Below are 16,829 nucleotides of genomic sequence, written 5' to 3' on the forward strand. Positions count from 1 at the left end.
ATGTAATCTAGATGTTTCCTTAAAATTATCTTTCCTTTAAAGCGTTTCCTTTAGTTTTCAATATTGTTTGTATTTCCTTAAAATTGGTTTCTCTTGAATTTGCTTCCTCTAATGTGGTTCCTCAGTATTCATTTCCCATTAATTCACACACATCACCCCAAAAGCTGTCAAATATGTCCTTTTCAAAATGTTAAACTCCATATTTGGGCCTCCTATCTTAAATTGTGGCCAAGTACATGCATAGCATGGCTGCTGGTCCATGGAGGGTGATGACTACAGTGGTGACCCACAGTCTCAATTTGTCTTCATGAAAAGGATATCAATGATCACTCATAAGATAGCTATTAGGCTGTACTTCAACCACTCCAGGGAGGCATCTGGCATCCATTAATCTGGTCATTCCACTCGTAACCTCTCTAAACATGGGGAACTCCTCTGGCAATGCATACTTTCAAATTAGCTGGTGAGATTCTAGCAGATATAATTTGAATTTTAAGAAAGCAGTGCAGACTTTGTAAAGCAGGCCACAGATCATCATTCTGGCCCAAATACAGCTTACAGAAAAGTTCTGTAAGTAATTAAAGTAACTTTTAATGACCGGCTGACTACGATTATTTAAGTGCATCTGTGGGCGGTGAGGACACAAGAAGCTGGAGACATATTTCTCCCTCCTTCTATAGCATTAATATGGAGTAAGAACATTTACTCATGATCCACAGTGATTCTCAGGCTCGTACAGCAGAGACTTGTATACTGGCTAGTAGTAGGATGACAAGCTTTGGAAAAAAGAGCTCTGATAAACTATTCATACCAATCAGGACTAGCTCTGTTTTGGCTCAGGCAAGAAACATCTTGTGTTACCTCCATCAGGACCAGTTTTGTTTCGACTTAGGCAAGAGCCATCTGCGTTGCCTCAATCAGGACCAACTCGGTTTGGCTCCATTGGTCTTCCATAACCATGAGGGTTTAGTGTTTGTGCGTGAGACTTTTCCTCACTTTCCTCCAGACTCATATGATCAGTAAGGTACAATGAACATTGCCAATTAACAGCTCCAGGCTTGTTTTCGAGGGGGACGCAAAGTAGCCCGGGTGGAACTCAGACCAGATTTCTGCATCATGCATATAAATCAACTGAACTATCATTAATTGGGTGCTGTGTGATACATCATCTCCCGCACAAAAAACAGGGTGAAGTTCATTCATAAGCAGTCCACCAGCCCCCTAAAAAAGAAAAAAACAGGCAACATTTTATTCTCAAATTTATCGTTTGTCATTAATTGTGCTTTTTGTTATTAAAGAGGTATTCTAGAGTTGTCTCTGGAGCGTCTGCATCAAGGTACCAGGTGTTAACAAGTCCCCCTTGGGTGGTCACGGTGGCTGCAGATGTTCACCATGTTCAAGTACATGGAATGGTCTATCATGGCATAGTCAATCCCACACACAATTTATCTGTATCACTCTTCACCGATGGCAGAGTAGAGCATAACCACAGAGTTTGCACCATGGCTACCACTATCACTGAGAAGCTCATCTGAGCCCTTGGGATGTCATAACAGCCCATAGATGTTGACTTTGGCTATGGATATGGATTCTGTGATGTCAACTCGCCCCTTCTCATAGATGATATAGATGTACTGCTCATCGTCAATGGTGTGGTTCAGCGTCGTTATGGAGGAGTAGCCGCTGGCAGCAGCCCAGATCTGGGACGTCTGCTTCACCCATGAGCTGCCATTGCAGAAGCTCCATCGCAGGGTCAAGTTCACACCTAGGGAGACCAAGGACCAAGACAATGCGGTGAGAGGAGAAACAATGTCTATTCAGGTACAGTAGGAAATATTTCAAACCCTCTGACCCACAACACTGAATCCTACAGCAATGCCCCTGCCCCAATCACAGACCGAGGTCTTGCAGGACCGCCTCTTAAATCGCTCTTGTGTTACAAAATGCTGGTACTGCCCTTTTAAAAGCATCCCGTGGGCTGCTGAAGTACCTTTAGCAGCTCCTAGTCTTAGAGAGATGTGTTGATACTGCTCCTTTAAAGATGCAATTCACCACACAGACACTATAAGGACCTTCTCACAATATTACAGACAAGTGCTGGCTCTGTAGAATGTGTGTGAGCATGCATGCATGTAGGAAAGAATGTCTTTAATAATGTGAGTGAGCAGTGTGTGTAGAAAACGTAACAGAGTGTGAGACTGTGCATATGAGAGGGTGATTACCTGTCAACTGTCTAAGTGAATGTGATCAGTGTATGCTTATATTGTGACTCTGAAAGTATGTTTTGTATGTGGGTGGTGGTTTTGTATGCAAGTGGTTACCTAGTATGTAAGTGACTGGGAGTGTGTGTGCATGAGCTGTGTATTTTGTGTGACAGTGTGGGTGTTGTGTGAGTTGTATGTGCAGTTTGAGCATGTATGTACTGTGTGTGTGGTGTGAGTATGTGTATTGTTAATGACGGAGTATGTGTGTGTAATGTACCAGCATTGTCTCATCTATCCTCTAGCCTGGTCAGTATCTTGCACCACGGGACTGCACACTGTCTTAGCAGAGTCCTCCCCCCCCACCTCCTTCCTTCCAACTTTCCATTCCATTTGCTCCCAAGATCTCCAGACACCTCACAAATGGCTTTTACTGAAACTTTAGTGGGGCGGTAAGGACCAGTGTCAGCTGTACCATGTCTGTGCTTGTGCATGGCATGCTCAGCTTAGGCAAGCTGAGTTCACATGGTGCTCAGGTGACCAACTCCGTGCAACACCTGCTCTGACATTACCCCTCGTCATCGCACTGCTCAGTGGTTGGCCAGGGCCAGGTCACAGATAATCCATTATAATTCAGTTATTCATGGGGGAGGGTGGTCTCCTGCTTTCTGATGTATTCAAGGGATTTCCTGTGCATGGACGATAAACAGCCACCCAAAACACAACACTGCAGAAAATGAGATCATGCAAGAAGGGGCACAAACCTCAAACTTCAGCCATAAGGTCCTAAGTACTTGATGCCCCAACAGCCATATCAAGGCAACCGAGGAACCCTTGTACTCAGACCTATCTCTGAATATGGAGGTCAGTGAAGCTACTAGGAACACCGCCTGCACAATAAAAACACTAAGACTTATCTTACCATACTTTGGATGCCAACAAAGCCTACAAGCTGTTCTCGCCTTCATAACCTCAAAATAGACTATGACCACAGCCTATGGGCCTCATGCTCCCTCATAGAGACACTACGAAAATTCAGAAGGCCACAGCAAGACGTCTCCTAGGAATACATGACACCCTCATACAAGGCCTCCCCTGGCTACCTACAGCTAGGAGATCAATGTTAGAGGCACTCTGCATTGTTCACACACCCTCCCAGGGAAAATGATCATAATATTTACAGGTTTTCATGATACTCACAAAACAGGTCACTGTGTTTGAAATTAGCACAACAAATTGTCGTACTCCATAGTAAAAAACAAAAACAAAAAATAATAATTATAAGAGGGTTCACATTCTCAGTTCAAAAGGCAAAAGTCTGAAACTCCTTGCCAAGCAAAATATTAAGTACACAGGCATAGACGGAACTCATGTGAGAGGTGAAAATCTGGCTAAAGCTAAACCCAGACTACTACTTCTGCCAAAGAACCTGGAACTGCAACCTACTGCCAGCCTATGCCAGACTTGACTATGGCTACTAAGCGTTTCGAACACACAATGGGTGCGGGTAGGAATGCTTGCATACAGTCTAAACCAATGCAATTGCTCTGGGTAGCATTCCAATCCATTGATTTTTCATCCAATGTGCCACTCTAGACAGAAGCTTCCCTAGGCACATCAGTACTGGCCTTGCTCTCTGTGCCATAGGATCTAAGCTGTACCTCAGGAAGAAGGGCCTAAGAGGGACAAAACCAGTCGGGCTGCGTGTGGTCCCTTCTACTGAGGGCCATGCCTGGCAGGTTGGAACAGTCTCTTGCTATGAGGAGCAGGGTCAGCATTGATTGCCTATGTCAGGCCTCTATAGACAGAGGTACGGTGGCCCAAAAAAACATGATTTGCAATGCTACTCATATGGATTGCCAGAGGCTAGACTATTTGCAAGCGTTCCTCCCATCACTTTTTGTGCATCAATGCTTTCAGCCAGTTGCTGACATTATGACAGACACAGGTAACCTATCTGTGTCAGAGGCACCTGCCTTTCCTCCTCCGACCCCACAACTAGAATAGTTACGCAATAGTGTAATTGCCCATTAGACGTATACCCACACCTGATCATTGTATACCTACTGGATAAGCATAGAATAGCTAAAGAGATCTCCCACACATTGTTGGCCACTGAGGACTTTGTCTACGTCTGCAGACCTTGACCAGCAATATACTGCGTGTATTACTTGACGTCTTGTACTTAAAAACCTATAATAAAAGTAATTCAAGGGATGAGCGGAACCCAAAGCATCCAAGGTTGGCAGATCTGCCTCTTGCCTCCCTCTCTACACCCAACTTCCCAAGACACTTATGCACTTAAAAGTGGGTAACCCGCTGCTACAACTGGCACATAAACATGCACCCAGAATATAAAGCAATCATAAACATAAGAATGGGGCTTATCACAGATGCCAGCACTACAAACAATAATCAGAGTGTGGGGTGCTCCTTGCACATAGGGGCACTAATAGCTATATAAATTCGCTAATCTGGCTCATAAAAATGATGTGTATGTGTATAGCGCAACCCTGGACAAAAATGCAGCAGAGCGCTGTACAGGGCCAAAGGCGAACATAAAATCAACGTGTGATAGGAGAGGCAGCTAGCTAATGGACTGTAACTGCATTATCATCTAGTGTTCTTTAAAGAGGGGAGTGTTCCACCCTTTCATGCATTGGGGCAGTCCTTATCAACACGGAGAAAATTGTTCCAGATCCTGTGTGTATAAATGGAAAGGGCCTGTTTTTTTTCTTTTTGTATACTTTTTAATCTCAAGTCTAATGGTGGCCTGGCTGAAAGCCACAAGAGATGGTGAGCTTGTATGCAAGATAAGTGGGTGTGCTTGTCATGATGGTACAATAATGTGATCCCAGATCAGGGAGCACAGGGTGAACCAAGCTCATATACTAGAAAGCCACTTTGAATATGGCAGTAGAAGTATAAGTATTCAACAAGAATGGGCATTTCTCAGGTTAAACAGATACAAGAGGATCAGATCCTATTTGGGAGATCACGGGGCAGACAGGGTGTACTGAGCCTCATCCGTTATGGTTGAGATGGTTTGCTAATGGTGCCCAGGGACCCATCAAAAAACTGCTCAGTGAACTGGACCAAGGACAACCCTTTCCAGACTTGACTCTCAGGGCAGTGTGGGCAAGCGGTGACCGGCTTCTCATGCAGGTAGTGTGGAAGTGAATCAAACTGAAAACTAAACAATCACCCAGCAGCACAACAACTGATTGTCAAACCAAGTGCTTGTCTTTTATAAAAAGGAAATACTAAAATACACTCCAGTACAAAATACCACGCACTTCAATATGAGGGTACGGATATGCACTGGAGTGGGACACTGTATCCAGGGTACAATGTCCACCTTCCCCAACCTTCTTCTAAGGTGTATCCTAAAGTGTGACTTATGATACAATAGGTTTCCAGTGCTACCCTTCTCATTCAGAGTTAGTACGCTCAGTTTTGCAGACTCAGTCCTGGTAGGTAGATCTCACCAATGAGAGTCCTCTTCTCTTGCAGTATGCGGACTTCCTCCTCTTAGAGGAAGATGTGTCGGCTGTGAGTGTGTTGGCACTCTGGTCTTGTCTGTGGAAACAGTAGCTCCGGAGGATGTTCATAGTCTGGCTGGCTGGTAGGCAGGCAAGCCCGGGCATCGCTGGGGGTCTCCGGTCATTCGTGACCCTCTCCAGACACAGGGCGAGTTGTGTATGGTTGCATGTCAGAATGCACTTCTTAAGATAGCTATGCTGCACTGACACCACTCGAGGTGATAGGATAGCGGCTTGGTCTGCACAGGTCCAGTCAGCCATAACAGGTGTGCAGTCCACTTCAGCCACCCTTTCATACTTGTAGCGGTATGGCTTAATTTGGGCACAAATGCCCAGGGTCACAACAGCGCAGTCCACTCAGGCACACTTCAGGACAATGCCACTGTACAGGCCACTTGCAGGTTCACAACAGCGCAGTCCATTGTGACACGTCAAGAGTGCCACAGTACAACTTCTTCAGAGTAGCAGCAATGTAGACTGTTTAGGGCCACCTCACTATAGTGTCACCATGCAGGATACTTTCAGGGTCCAATTGGTGCAGCCTGCTCAAGCACACTTCTACAGTCCCACAGTACAGCTGCTTCAGGCAAGAGAGAGAATGTTCCAATCAGGGAGAATGCTGATGGCCCTCTCTCCAGTCTCTCTCAGTGCACAGACCCTCAGCTCCCGGGTCCACTGCTTCTGTTAGCCCTGGCAGTCAGCATGCCCTGCAGGGTTGGCATTCTCCTTTCCTCTAATTCTAGGGTAGGTCAGCCCCCAGGTGCTTCAGGACAGGGAGACAGCTATTCCTTCCTGGTCAGACTCCAGGTCATGTCCCCTTACCTTTGAGAATCTAGTTGTCAAGCAGACCCTGTCTCTGGTTCACTGTAGTCCTCTGAGTACTGCGTGGAGCACATGTTTCCATGCTCAAAGAGAACTTTGGACTGGAACAAGAGGGTCAGCAGCTCCTACCTTAATGTAGATAAAGCAGACAGAGGATATGGATTCTCTGTACTCAGACCCAGTTTCATGTGTCCTTCTCAGGCTGTCAGGAACAGCCAGTCTTTGGGGAGTGTGATGCTCTTCACTGCAAGATCATCTCCAATTCAGAACACCCACAACAGAGGGTCAAAGAGCTGTGAACTTTCTGCACCTGGAAGTAACTGCTATTCTGAACAGTGATCAGGAGAGAAATAAAAGGCTGGTCTCCACTAAAGGACCCTTCACACTGAACAACAGATACTGAAGTCCCCACCCTTCACCGCCCACCATCTATCAAACAACCGTGATCAACAGCGCCTTGAAGAAATAGCACCTAAACAAATTCCTAAAGGGAGCCCTTTCTTCTCTCACCCCATTCCAGTGTCTGTGTTTCCTTTTTCCAGCTTCAGGACTATCAGCAATACTCTTTCACTGCCTGTGAAAACATCCTCACCTCCATCTTGTGCACATGAGCAGGCCAGGGGCTTCCAAAATGGGACCCATAAGCTTCCATCCCTCTAGTTCACTCATACACACAATGTATGCACCACACTGGCCACACAGAAACCAGGACACCAGATACCTGCCGCTGGGTACTCTGGGCATGGGAACACGACTGTATACCGAGCAAGGTACATCCCAGTATCAGCAGGAATTATATTACATGTCATTTTAGTAAAATCAAAAGGTCTTGGCTAACGACAGACCTAACAATTATATTCAGTGCACCTCATTTCATTTTTAGGGGAGTAGCTATGAACAGTTCAAGAAGTGGAGAGGCAGAGTGGAAGGAACAGAGCCATCACACCTCACTTGCAGATGTTTCTCACTACCACATCAGGGTTTTGGGGGCACTTCTTTCCTTGCACTGGGGCCTTTGGCATCCTTTCCATGCCACTGTCCATATGCCCATACTCAAAGAACGTAATTGTCTTTAGGCACTTATGAAAAGGTACTACTTACAAAGATTAAGATAATGGTTTCATTGAGCACATCAGGATGGCAGGTCGAGCCTTCCTACCAGATTAGAACACACACCATTCACTAGCTTATGCATCTCTGAGGAGATACATTAGTCTCCTGAGATAACTTCTACAGTACCACATCCGGCCCAAAGCAGGAATGCCATCCTTTTGGATGGTGCCATTTCCTTACTGAAAGAATATTGTACTAATGAAGTCCTTTGATGGTTTACGGCTGCACCTTCCGGCCACAATGTCTGAGGCTCCAACAGACTTCACCCTCCTCTTCCATCCTCTCTCCAGGTCTGGAGGAACCTAGCTGTCAAAGTTGCAGCAGGTGCAGTGGCACCAAGGCTCTGCTCCCGTGTAAAGATGCTATGACTACAAGGGCTATGGCGGAACTTTTACGTGCTAGCATTATGGCCCAGGACACCTGAGCTACACCACTAATGGAGAGGTCCCCCACAGAGGCCTGAGTGCGCTGCGCGTCTTACGACTGCTGTAGTGGGCCGGGTTGGTGAAGAAGACAATGTCGTTCTTGAAGAGTGCGCCAGCAGCTACAGCGGGGTCCACCAGGGTCTCGTCAAAGGTGACGTGCTCCAGCAGGAGGCTCTCGCAGCCGTCAAAGCTCTGCACCACAATGCGGCAGTGACAGTGGTAGAAATTCTGGTTCCGGGCGTTGATCACCACTGACCCATCCGGTAACTCATAGGGCTGTAAAGGAAGATGAGAGGTGACGTTACAGCAATAAAGGCGCCAACAGGGCACTCCACCCTGACAGTGATATAACACTGAGCTCTCCAATGTGTCTTCATGCATGAGTGAGCGGATGGGTGTATGATAAAAGAGTGAGGGCAAGGAAAACGAGTGAATACTGTATTAAAAAAATGAGTAAAAGAGAAGTGAGTCCACGGGTAAGTATGCAGTGGAGCAAGTAAGTGCAGGAGTGAGTTACTAAGCGAATGAGAACAATTATACAAGCCTGTAAGTCTTTGGGCGGGATGGTAAGAAAGTGAATGACTGGTGGATTAAGTAAAACAATGAGTGGGTCGGTGTGTCAGTGGGTAATTAAGAGAGTGCCTCGCACAGTGCTAGTGTAAGTTCAGTTCTGAGGAGGAAGTTTAAGGGTTCACACCTTCAGTCCATGCTTCGTCATAGGCCCCTGCCCTATAGGTGTCAGTATTTTGGGAACCTTTAGGTTATGTCCTATGCCCTTCATGTATGTATGTGTGCATGTATGTGGTGTACACAGTGCATGTGATTTACACAGTGCAAACTTAGCTACAGAGAAACACAGCACCTGGCACTCATCAGGGTTAAAGTCCTGGGCCCTCTTGGGTTGGTTGTAGGGGATGCTCTTCAGGCTGCCTCCGTAGCGCCAGGTCACCCCATGGTCATCACTCAGTAGGCAGAAGACCCCATCCCCACTGATAGTCCCGTGACCACACACGATCAGTCGCCCCTTACCGGGAGCCAGCTTCTTCTGTGGTGGAGAAAAGTAGAGAACACACAGTGACCGTATCACAGCAAAGAGTGCGCATCTAATCAAGTTCAAAAGATAAAGAACTTCCACAAAAATTGATAGAAACATTTCACAACATGGCTGCGGTCACAAATAGATAAGTTATTGGGATTATGGGGTGAGATGGTGGTTTTAGCCAGATTGACGGAAATATAGATCATAGTATCAACATTCCTAGACATTTACACCACAGATAGAAAGTCACCTTACCCGGATTATTATGAATACTCATAAAAAGGACATTATAAAAGCAAAAGGCTGAATTTTACACCAACTCTATTTTAGTTGTTTAAATAGTCCAAAAAAACATCTTTGATATATTCTGTGACTTGTCTAGCCCTCAAGGTCTGAAACAAGAAACAGCCCCATCACAGAAATGTTGCAATGAATTGCCGGTATTTTTCTAAGATAACATTATAAAGATTCTAGAGGACATTGATGGTTCTTTTATGAAGGGACAGCCTTCCTATTATAAAGACACCACCGGGACTGTTGCCTCCCGAGCCAAGACTTATGGATATAAAACAAGATTTGCCCGGAACTCTTACTGTCGGATTGATTGCTTTGATCCTATATCAGAAGAAATGTTTCTCAGTATTGCGGTGTCTACCATGTAGGGCTCGCTGTTAGATTATCTGCTGGCTAGCCAGTGGAAAAAAATGGGCAGATGAGCTTTTACCACCTGGAGGTTTCTCTTCAACCAATCTCTGAGTTTAGGGCAGGTGCCATGCAAGTGGAAGAAGGCCATAGTCATGCCCTAACTAAAAGACACCCTCAGCAGATCTGGGATTACTGGGAAATTATAGGCCTATTCCATTCTTCTGATCCTGTGAAGATATTGGAAAGCTACGTTAGTAGGATCATATCCCAATACTTGGAAGTGCACTCGTTACTTGAGGAAGAACAGTTTAGTTTTAAGCCTGGTCATGGCACCAAGACAGCCTTCCTAGGCGCGATGGATGAGATGCGCCGACTGGTTGATAATGACCAGTCCGTGGTGTTAATATTGCTGGATCTGTGGGCAGCATTTGACACAGTCAACCACAACACCCTACTGGCTAAATTAGGATCTTTGGGTGTTGGTGGTACCGTGTTAAAATGGATAGAATCATATTTGCAGGATCGCTGCCAGGCGGTGGCCTTGCCCCCTTTTCGCTTGGATTTCAGAAACATCCATCATCAAGTACCTGAAGGACCTGCACTTAGTCCGGTATATTTAATATCTATATGCAGTCCTTGATCTCTATGATAAAGGCGCATAACATATAGGTGATCAATTATGCTGATAATACACAATTGATTTTGTTTTTTAATAAAAAATCAGCTGGATGCGGGATCCTCCTTTCAGGGGTGCATGACCGACATTGTAAAATGGATGAACTTAAATTAAATGGGGATAAAACAGAGTTTCTCTATTGCTCATCTAATAAGATTCAGTTGCCGGGACCCAAAAACCTCTGGCCTTTTCCGACAGAAGTGGAGATGTGCCCCTCGGAGGCTGTGCGTAACTTGGGGCCATATGTACGAAAGCTTTTTCCCATAGACACAGAATAGGTTAAATCCTTTGGTACATCTGGCCCTTGGTTGTTACCTTCGATGCACAGCTCTCTCTTGAGAAACATGTGAATAAAGTGGCTGGTGTCTGTTTTGCATTACTTCACAGCCTTAGAAAACTTTTCCCAGTGCTGCTGCTGCATGCCAAATCACTAATTGCACGGGGTGTTATACTCAGCCGGCTGGATTACTGTCCTGCCATCCTCCGTGGAGCATCGACGATCCTCTGCTTCCTATACTCTTAGGGAACATCACTGGCTCCCCGGGGAACAGAGGATTCTTTTTAAGTCTATGTGCAGGTCTCATATTATTGCAACTTAGACTGAAACAATATGCTCCCAAGAGACACCTGCGGTCTGCCACGGGTAACCTTCTGCAGGTACCTAGATTCCGTAAAACACAAGATGGCCGAGCCTTTTCCATTGATGATGCTCAAGTATGGAACAAGCTCCCAGCCGCCCTGAGGACGCAGACAGATTTTTTGAAATTCAGGAAAGCCCTGAAAACCGGTCTGTTTCCAAAATAATGAACTTCTGGATGTCTACTGGTTACTCCCCCTCCACTGAAATTGGTTTACAATAGCATTAGGATACCAGTCTGGCCACAGAGCACTGTACAAATGCTATATTATAATAATAGTAATAGGCTAATTGGGAGTCTTGTATTTATTTATGCTGTCAGAGTAGTATGACGTAGCCACATAGGCAGTGGACCTCTAATAGATAACAAGGAATTAAACCAGTTACTACAAAGGGGGCAAATGGGAGAATTGACGGTGGAGAATACGCAAGCCAAAGATACTCATAAGAGATGGACTTTCTTCAGGGACATCTGCAGCCACGGTCAACAGATCCCGCCCGATTCCTGGTCTTCCTGCAATTCCATTAGGCACATTTTCAGGCTTTACTGAGGTCTACAATGCATATTCCAGGGACCTGCTGGGTATCAAATTACATATATTCCTTGGCTAAATGGGAGTAATCTTATTTTTAATTTTGTTGGAGAACTATCTATGCTAATTCCAAGATTAGTCACTTTTTCCAGATGAAAAAGTCCATTAAGGAACACTGAATCACACATACCCATCAAACTCACCATCAGGTAGTTGGGATCCAAGAATCAAAGATCCTGGGCATCAAGAATAGCATAATTAGCACCAAGAGCATTACTTGCCGGAATTACAGGACTTGTCGGGTCAAGTTACACAGATCTTTTGATTAGTTTAGAGCATACTGAGTTGACAGTCTGATCAATTTCCTGCATCTTGTTTAGCCAGGATTCATAATACCCAAATTCCCTGGATAATATGGGGGTCAAGATACCTAAATCCCTCTTTAATAAAGGTGACATATGGCTTTAATCATTCGGGCAATGTGTCAGCCTAGGTTTGGTTCTGCATTTGCTGGTGCCCACTGGGGGGAAAATGAAATGGTAAACCTGTTACCCACCTGCCATCTGATGGATTCTCTCTTGGACTCTCTGGCAGAAGGGCTAAGTAAGAAAGCCCTGATATTTTTGCGGCACACTCTTGTATGATCCTTCACTGCTCTTTTAAGCCGGGGTTCATACCATCTATACCAGTTAAAGAACATAACTAACTCCATACTGAAAGCGCCTCCGCCATGATCTCTTGAAACCTGCGCGTTCTAGAGACAGATGCACATCCTTGAAGGCATCTTCAAAGTGATACAGAAAAATGTAACTTTGAAATTGCAGGAGCTCTTAAATCCAACAGTGGTCTGCATCGCATACATGTGGGCTGCAGAATCTTGCAAGGTACCAAAATGGCACTGGTAGCTGTGTGCTGAGCTCCTTGAGACCGTTGAGCAAGTCTGAGCAGAGTCTTGGGTCCCTTTGTATCTCTCTGCAGCGCTTGACAAGGGGCCCTGGCACTGAGCTGGTTTTCCTCCTCGCTGAACCCTAGAAGCCACCCTGTTAAACTTGGGGCTTTCTTCTCCTCTGAGAGATGTCTCAGGAGGTCACCATTATGCCCTATGGTGATCAGCAATATACTATCTTGTAACTCAAGATCATAGTAAGGTAAACCTATAGTAAGGTTCTTGTTTGGCGTGCCAGCAGTGACTTCCCATGTAAACTGGTTTGGCAGCTTGCATGGACAGTCGCATCTGGCACGCCGAAAATGGCATCATTATGCACAGAGGTGATGGACATTCCAATGTGCTGAATAGAGCCATTAATGACTGCAATACATGATGTGTGGGTGACCAAGAATAAGACATTCTGGATATCACTTATAGATCATAAGCCCTGAGGAAGCCCTGGAGTGTGGGTGAAACACGGTGGCTATCTGGATGTTTTCTATGAAGGAGATTGGAAACAATGACAAAGAACTGAATTTTAACCATATCCTTTCGAGATGTCTGGAGATTTAATTTTGGACTTACTGAATTAATTTTGGGACGATGCGTCTTTACTTCTGTGTTGCGCTAATCATTAGGGTGTAGGGCAGCTGACCCAGGAAGGTGGGCAACTGGTTAATCAAGAAAGGGGTACTAGTTAACACATTGAATGATCCTTAATGGTCTCATAGTTGTCAGCATTAGGAAAATCCTGCTGCCACTTGGATATTTGCTGTCTGTGTGGATTCTTTGGCCTTCCAAGTACTGAGAGTAGCCATCACCTAGTAAGTCGTGGTTATTTAGAGCAGCGTCAAAACAGCGTAACTAACTATCCTCTAGACAGGAAGACAGGTACCAACCTCTTCGAAAGGGTTTTGAATACACACGCACCAGGCATTGGGCAAACCCAGGCTCATGCAGCCCCTGCTCAAGACGTTGAGAGCCGCCAGTGGTGGTAACAAAGCATGGTTCTTTCAGATGCACCAACGGAAGAAGTGTTGTGTTGTTGAATGGTGGCACACTCGGCTCATGTTCTAGTTCACAATGCCAAAAATTAGCCTCCTTGATCTACGACACCTTGTCCCTTGGTTTCTACATCACTCACAATCCTTTAGAAGCCTTCTGAAAAAAGTCTGGAATGAACTAAACCTCCACGCCAACTCCACCACTTCAAGGATTGAAATCTAAACAAGTGAAGAAGGAACAGAGAAGGAAACACTTTGATATACATTCAATCAAGATCTGGGGAATAACTTTTAGGCTCTCTCCAACACTTTCCCCGGGTGGCTGAAGCCACTAGAGGCTGGTTGTTGAAGCTCAACAGCTGCTGCCTTTCCAGCAAGTCAGGAAGGAAGTCAACACTGACATTTTAGTCCACTCCCTGCCACCACCAGAAGGTTCCCCTACACGCCTCCCGACCAATCTGCCTCTAGAAACGTAACGTCTCAATAATATATGCGTCCTGGCTGGCAACGAGCATGCCCTCAGAGGTACCCTACAACCAAGTACAACTGGCACGTCTTTCTGTGCTATGTAAAGCACTCCACTGCCCTCTAAAGCCATATACAAGCTGAAAAACAAATTTAAAAAATTGAGATTTCCATTTTTATTCTTAATGTACACTAGTCTTGCAAGTTTCTTGCTGCAGAGTGACAAAAAAAGGGCACAAGCCTAGAGTTAACGTCTGCACTTGCCAGGTGGCATTGACTATCGGTGTTACAGGTTTTCAGTTTTATTTACTGTGCTGTGTGTTCAAAGAGATTTTCTTCAGCTGGGGCATCCATTTAAACCGGCGGACGCAAGCTGCCTTCACTCTTTGGTGCGCTGTGGTCAGCGTGCCTTCCAGGGATAGCCCCCAGGTTACTGAACAGTCCAGCTCCCGAAAAGATCCGAGGCAGAGAGAGGCAGACACCGGGTGCTGGCACTTCATGACACACAACATGGATTTAACCGAGCAGCGGCTCCTTCGCAAAGGCCAAGGAGCGTCGTCCCACTGGCTCAGAGCCAGCAGCTCAAAAATATTTTTCAGATGCTGGTTCGGAGCCAGGGAGGTGCGGGGCTATACCATAATTTTTTTTTTTTGGGGGTGGGGGGAAGGGGGGAGGGTGGGGGAGCAGTGGAGTGCACTAAAGTGCGCATGTCTGTTTGACCGCCCGTTCTAGGCCTGAAAAGCAGACCTGCGCACTTAGGTTTTCTCCAACCTAGCTGCAATTGACAGCTTGGTTGGATAAACAGCACAGACTTCCGGTGCCTTCGCAAGTGGGAAACCAGCCTGCTCAGGCCAATCCCTGTGCTGCTCTCATGCTTGGTAATAGCATGAGAGCAGTGCGGGGATTGCACAGGGAGTCTCTCAAGCTGCTGGGACCAGGAGGGGTAGCGTGAGGCAGCCGGCAGCACCAGGTAAGTATTATTATTTTTTAAATGTTAAAACCCTCCCGCCCCCCTCGCCCGTGACCTCCCCCCCCCTCGACCGTGACCTCCCCCCCCCCTTCCCTGCACCCCTCACACTACCCCCACACCCCCTCCACCTGCCCCACCACTTTTAATATGTGCCGGCCGCCCCTGGTTTAACCCCTTGTGCTCGCACTCAGCTAGCCAGTCCCAATCCAGAAATCTGCACTGGCAAACAGATCTACAGAACGTGGCAATGCCATGCAGTGAGAAGAAAGGTACATGGCATTAGCTGGAACATTTTACCCTCATGTCGACTGTATTCAATTACAGGTGCCAAATTCTCCAGCATTCATTCCCAGAGCCCAATGAAAGTCTTTTTTGCTTTTTTTGTATTTTTAAATCAACTTCTGGGGCCAGAAACCGGGAAGGAGAGATTGCACGGTCACCAATTCAAATCCTAGGGAGTTTAGGGGGGAAAAAACCTTTCAAGTATGCATGATCTCTTACGGCAATATTCTGCACTATAGAATCGATGTATACTTTGCAATTCTTGTGCATATCTTCTATGGTCTGGATCCCTCGTGATGAGCTCAGGTGATTCGTGTGTGTAACGCGTATTTTAGATTCCTTGCCTGCACCTCCGAACTGTGCAAGTGGGGTGAATTTTAAATCGAGTTTTTGCTGCGCTCCTAAACTATAATATTACAGAGAACGGGGCGTAATTACGAGATGTGGCGTAACAGCAGGACCTTTGCGTAACACTTGTAATACAAAATTAACAAAATTGCGCAAGTTACACTGGCATATTTGAAACTCCGTCTGGGCATAGGCATGGACTCGATTGTAAGGAGGGAACGACGTGATTGAATAACAAAGGCAGGCTGCTATTTCTCTTCTGTCCACTAGGTGGGGCTGTTACATTACTGTTAATACTAGAAATGCAAAGTCATTACTTTGGCAGAAACATTTTATAATGACATCATTTGGGTATTTTATTTCTCCACCACACCCTGAACTTGTGCAAGAACACAACATGTGACCTGAAAACACAAGGATGCGCAATTACACACCACACACAAGAATGGAAGTGATACATAGCTGAAGTCACCGCATCCGTGGTGGCAGTACTGAACAACAACATAAAAACACTGGGGCCTTTAATACTCTGGACCATGAAGTTCTTGCAAGACATTTGGTTATTAGTTGCAAAGGATGCGAATTCTTCACAAGTTACAAGTCTTCAAGTTTCTCTTTACTGAGAACCAAGTATCCAATTGCAGCACCAGACTCTCTCAGGGTAGCGGAGCAGAGCAGTCCAAGGGCTACTCAGGGCATGTGGTGTGGACTAGTAACCCCAGTACACTGATATGAAACAACAACACTCAATAGATCATTGTACAGACAGTGCTTCTTCTCAAATAAAGGAACATTTCCTTTATTATACACACGCTCATACATGCTATGCATTAAATTACAAAACAGGTACAATCAGGTAGCTGGAAATACCTTTGGTGATATCATCGCATTATGTCATACCCCTAGTGGATTCACAATACTATGACAACAAAACCTCCATCTATGCAAGATGCAACATCACAATATAAAGGGGCGTCATTATCAATAAGGCAGGTCTACTGGCTTTGTCAGGGTGTTACCACACCAGTAGAAGCAGAAACATATTATAATGCCCGGTTCTCCCACACAGATAAGGGCAGGGGTAGCGTGAGGTGCACACATCAGGGGGAAGCAATGGTTCTATCTTTTGTGCAAGTGAAATGGGATCCCCCTGGGACAATTCTGCAGTGTCAGACCCCCAGGGAGATGGGTCCCTCTCC

General features: G+C 45.7%; 1 protein-coding gene across 1 annotated transcript in view; it reads right to left on the reverse strand.

Annotated features, from left to right (window-relative positions):
- Window positions 1-1,246: 1,246 nt before the first annotated feature.
- LOC138299151 (sialidase-1-like) overlaps window positions 1,247-16,829 on the reverse strand; it is a 59,523-nt gene continuing 43,940 nt past the window's right edge. Inside the window, exons 4-6 of the mRNA XM_069237216.1 lie at window positions 8,966-9,148; window positions 8,160-8,379; window positions 1,247-1,765 (exon numbers count right to left, since the gene is read on the reverse strand). Coding sequence (XP_069093317.1) covers window positions 1,548-1,765; window positions 8,160-8,379; window positions 8,966-9,148 — 621 coding nt within the window. The 3' untranslated portion in view covers window positions 1,247-1,547. The remainder of the gene's footprint in view (window positions 1,766-8,159; window positions 8,380-8,965; window positions 9,149-16,829) is intronic.

The sequence above is a fragment of the Pleurodeles waltl genome, chromosome 6, assembly GCF_031143425.1.
Source record: "Pleurodeles waltl isolate 20211129_DDA chromosome 6, aPleWal1.hap1.20221129, whole genome shotgun sequence".
Taxonomy (NCBI): domain Eukaryota; kingdom Metazoa; phylum Chordata; class Amphibia; order Caudata; family Salamandridae; genus Pleurodeles; species Pleurodeles waltl.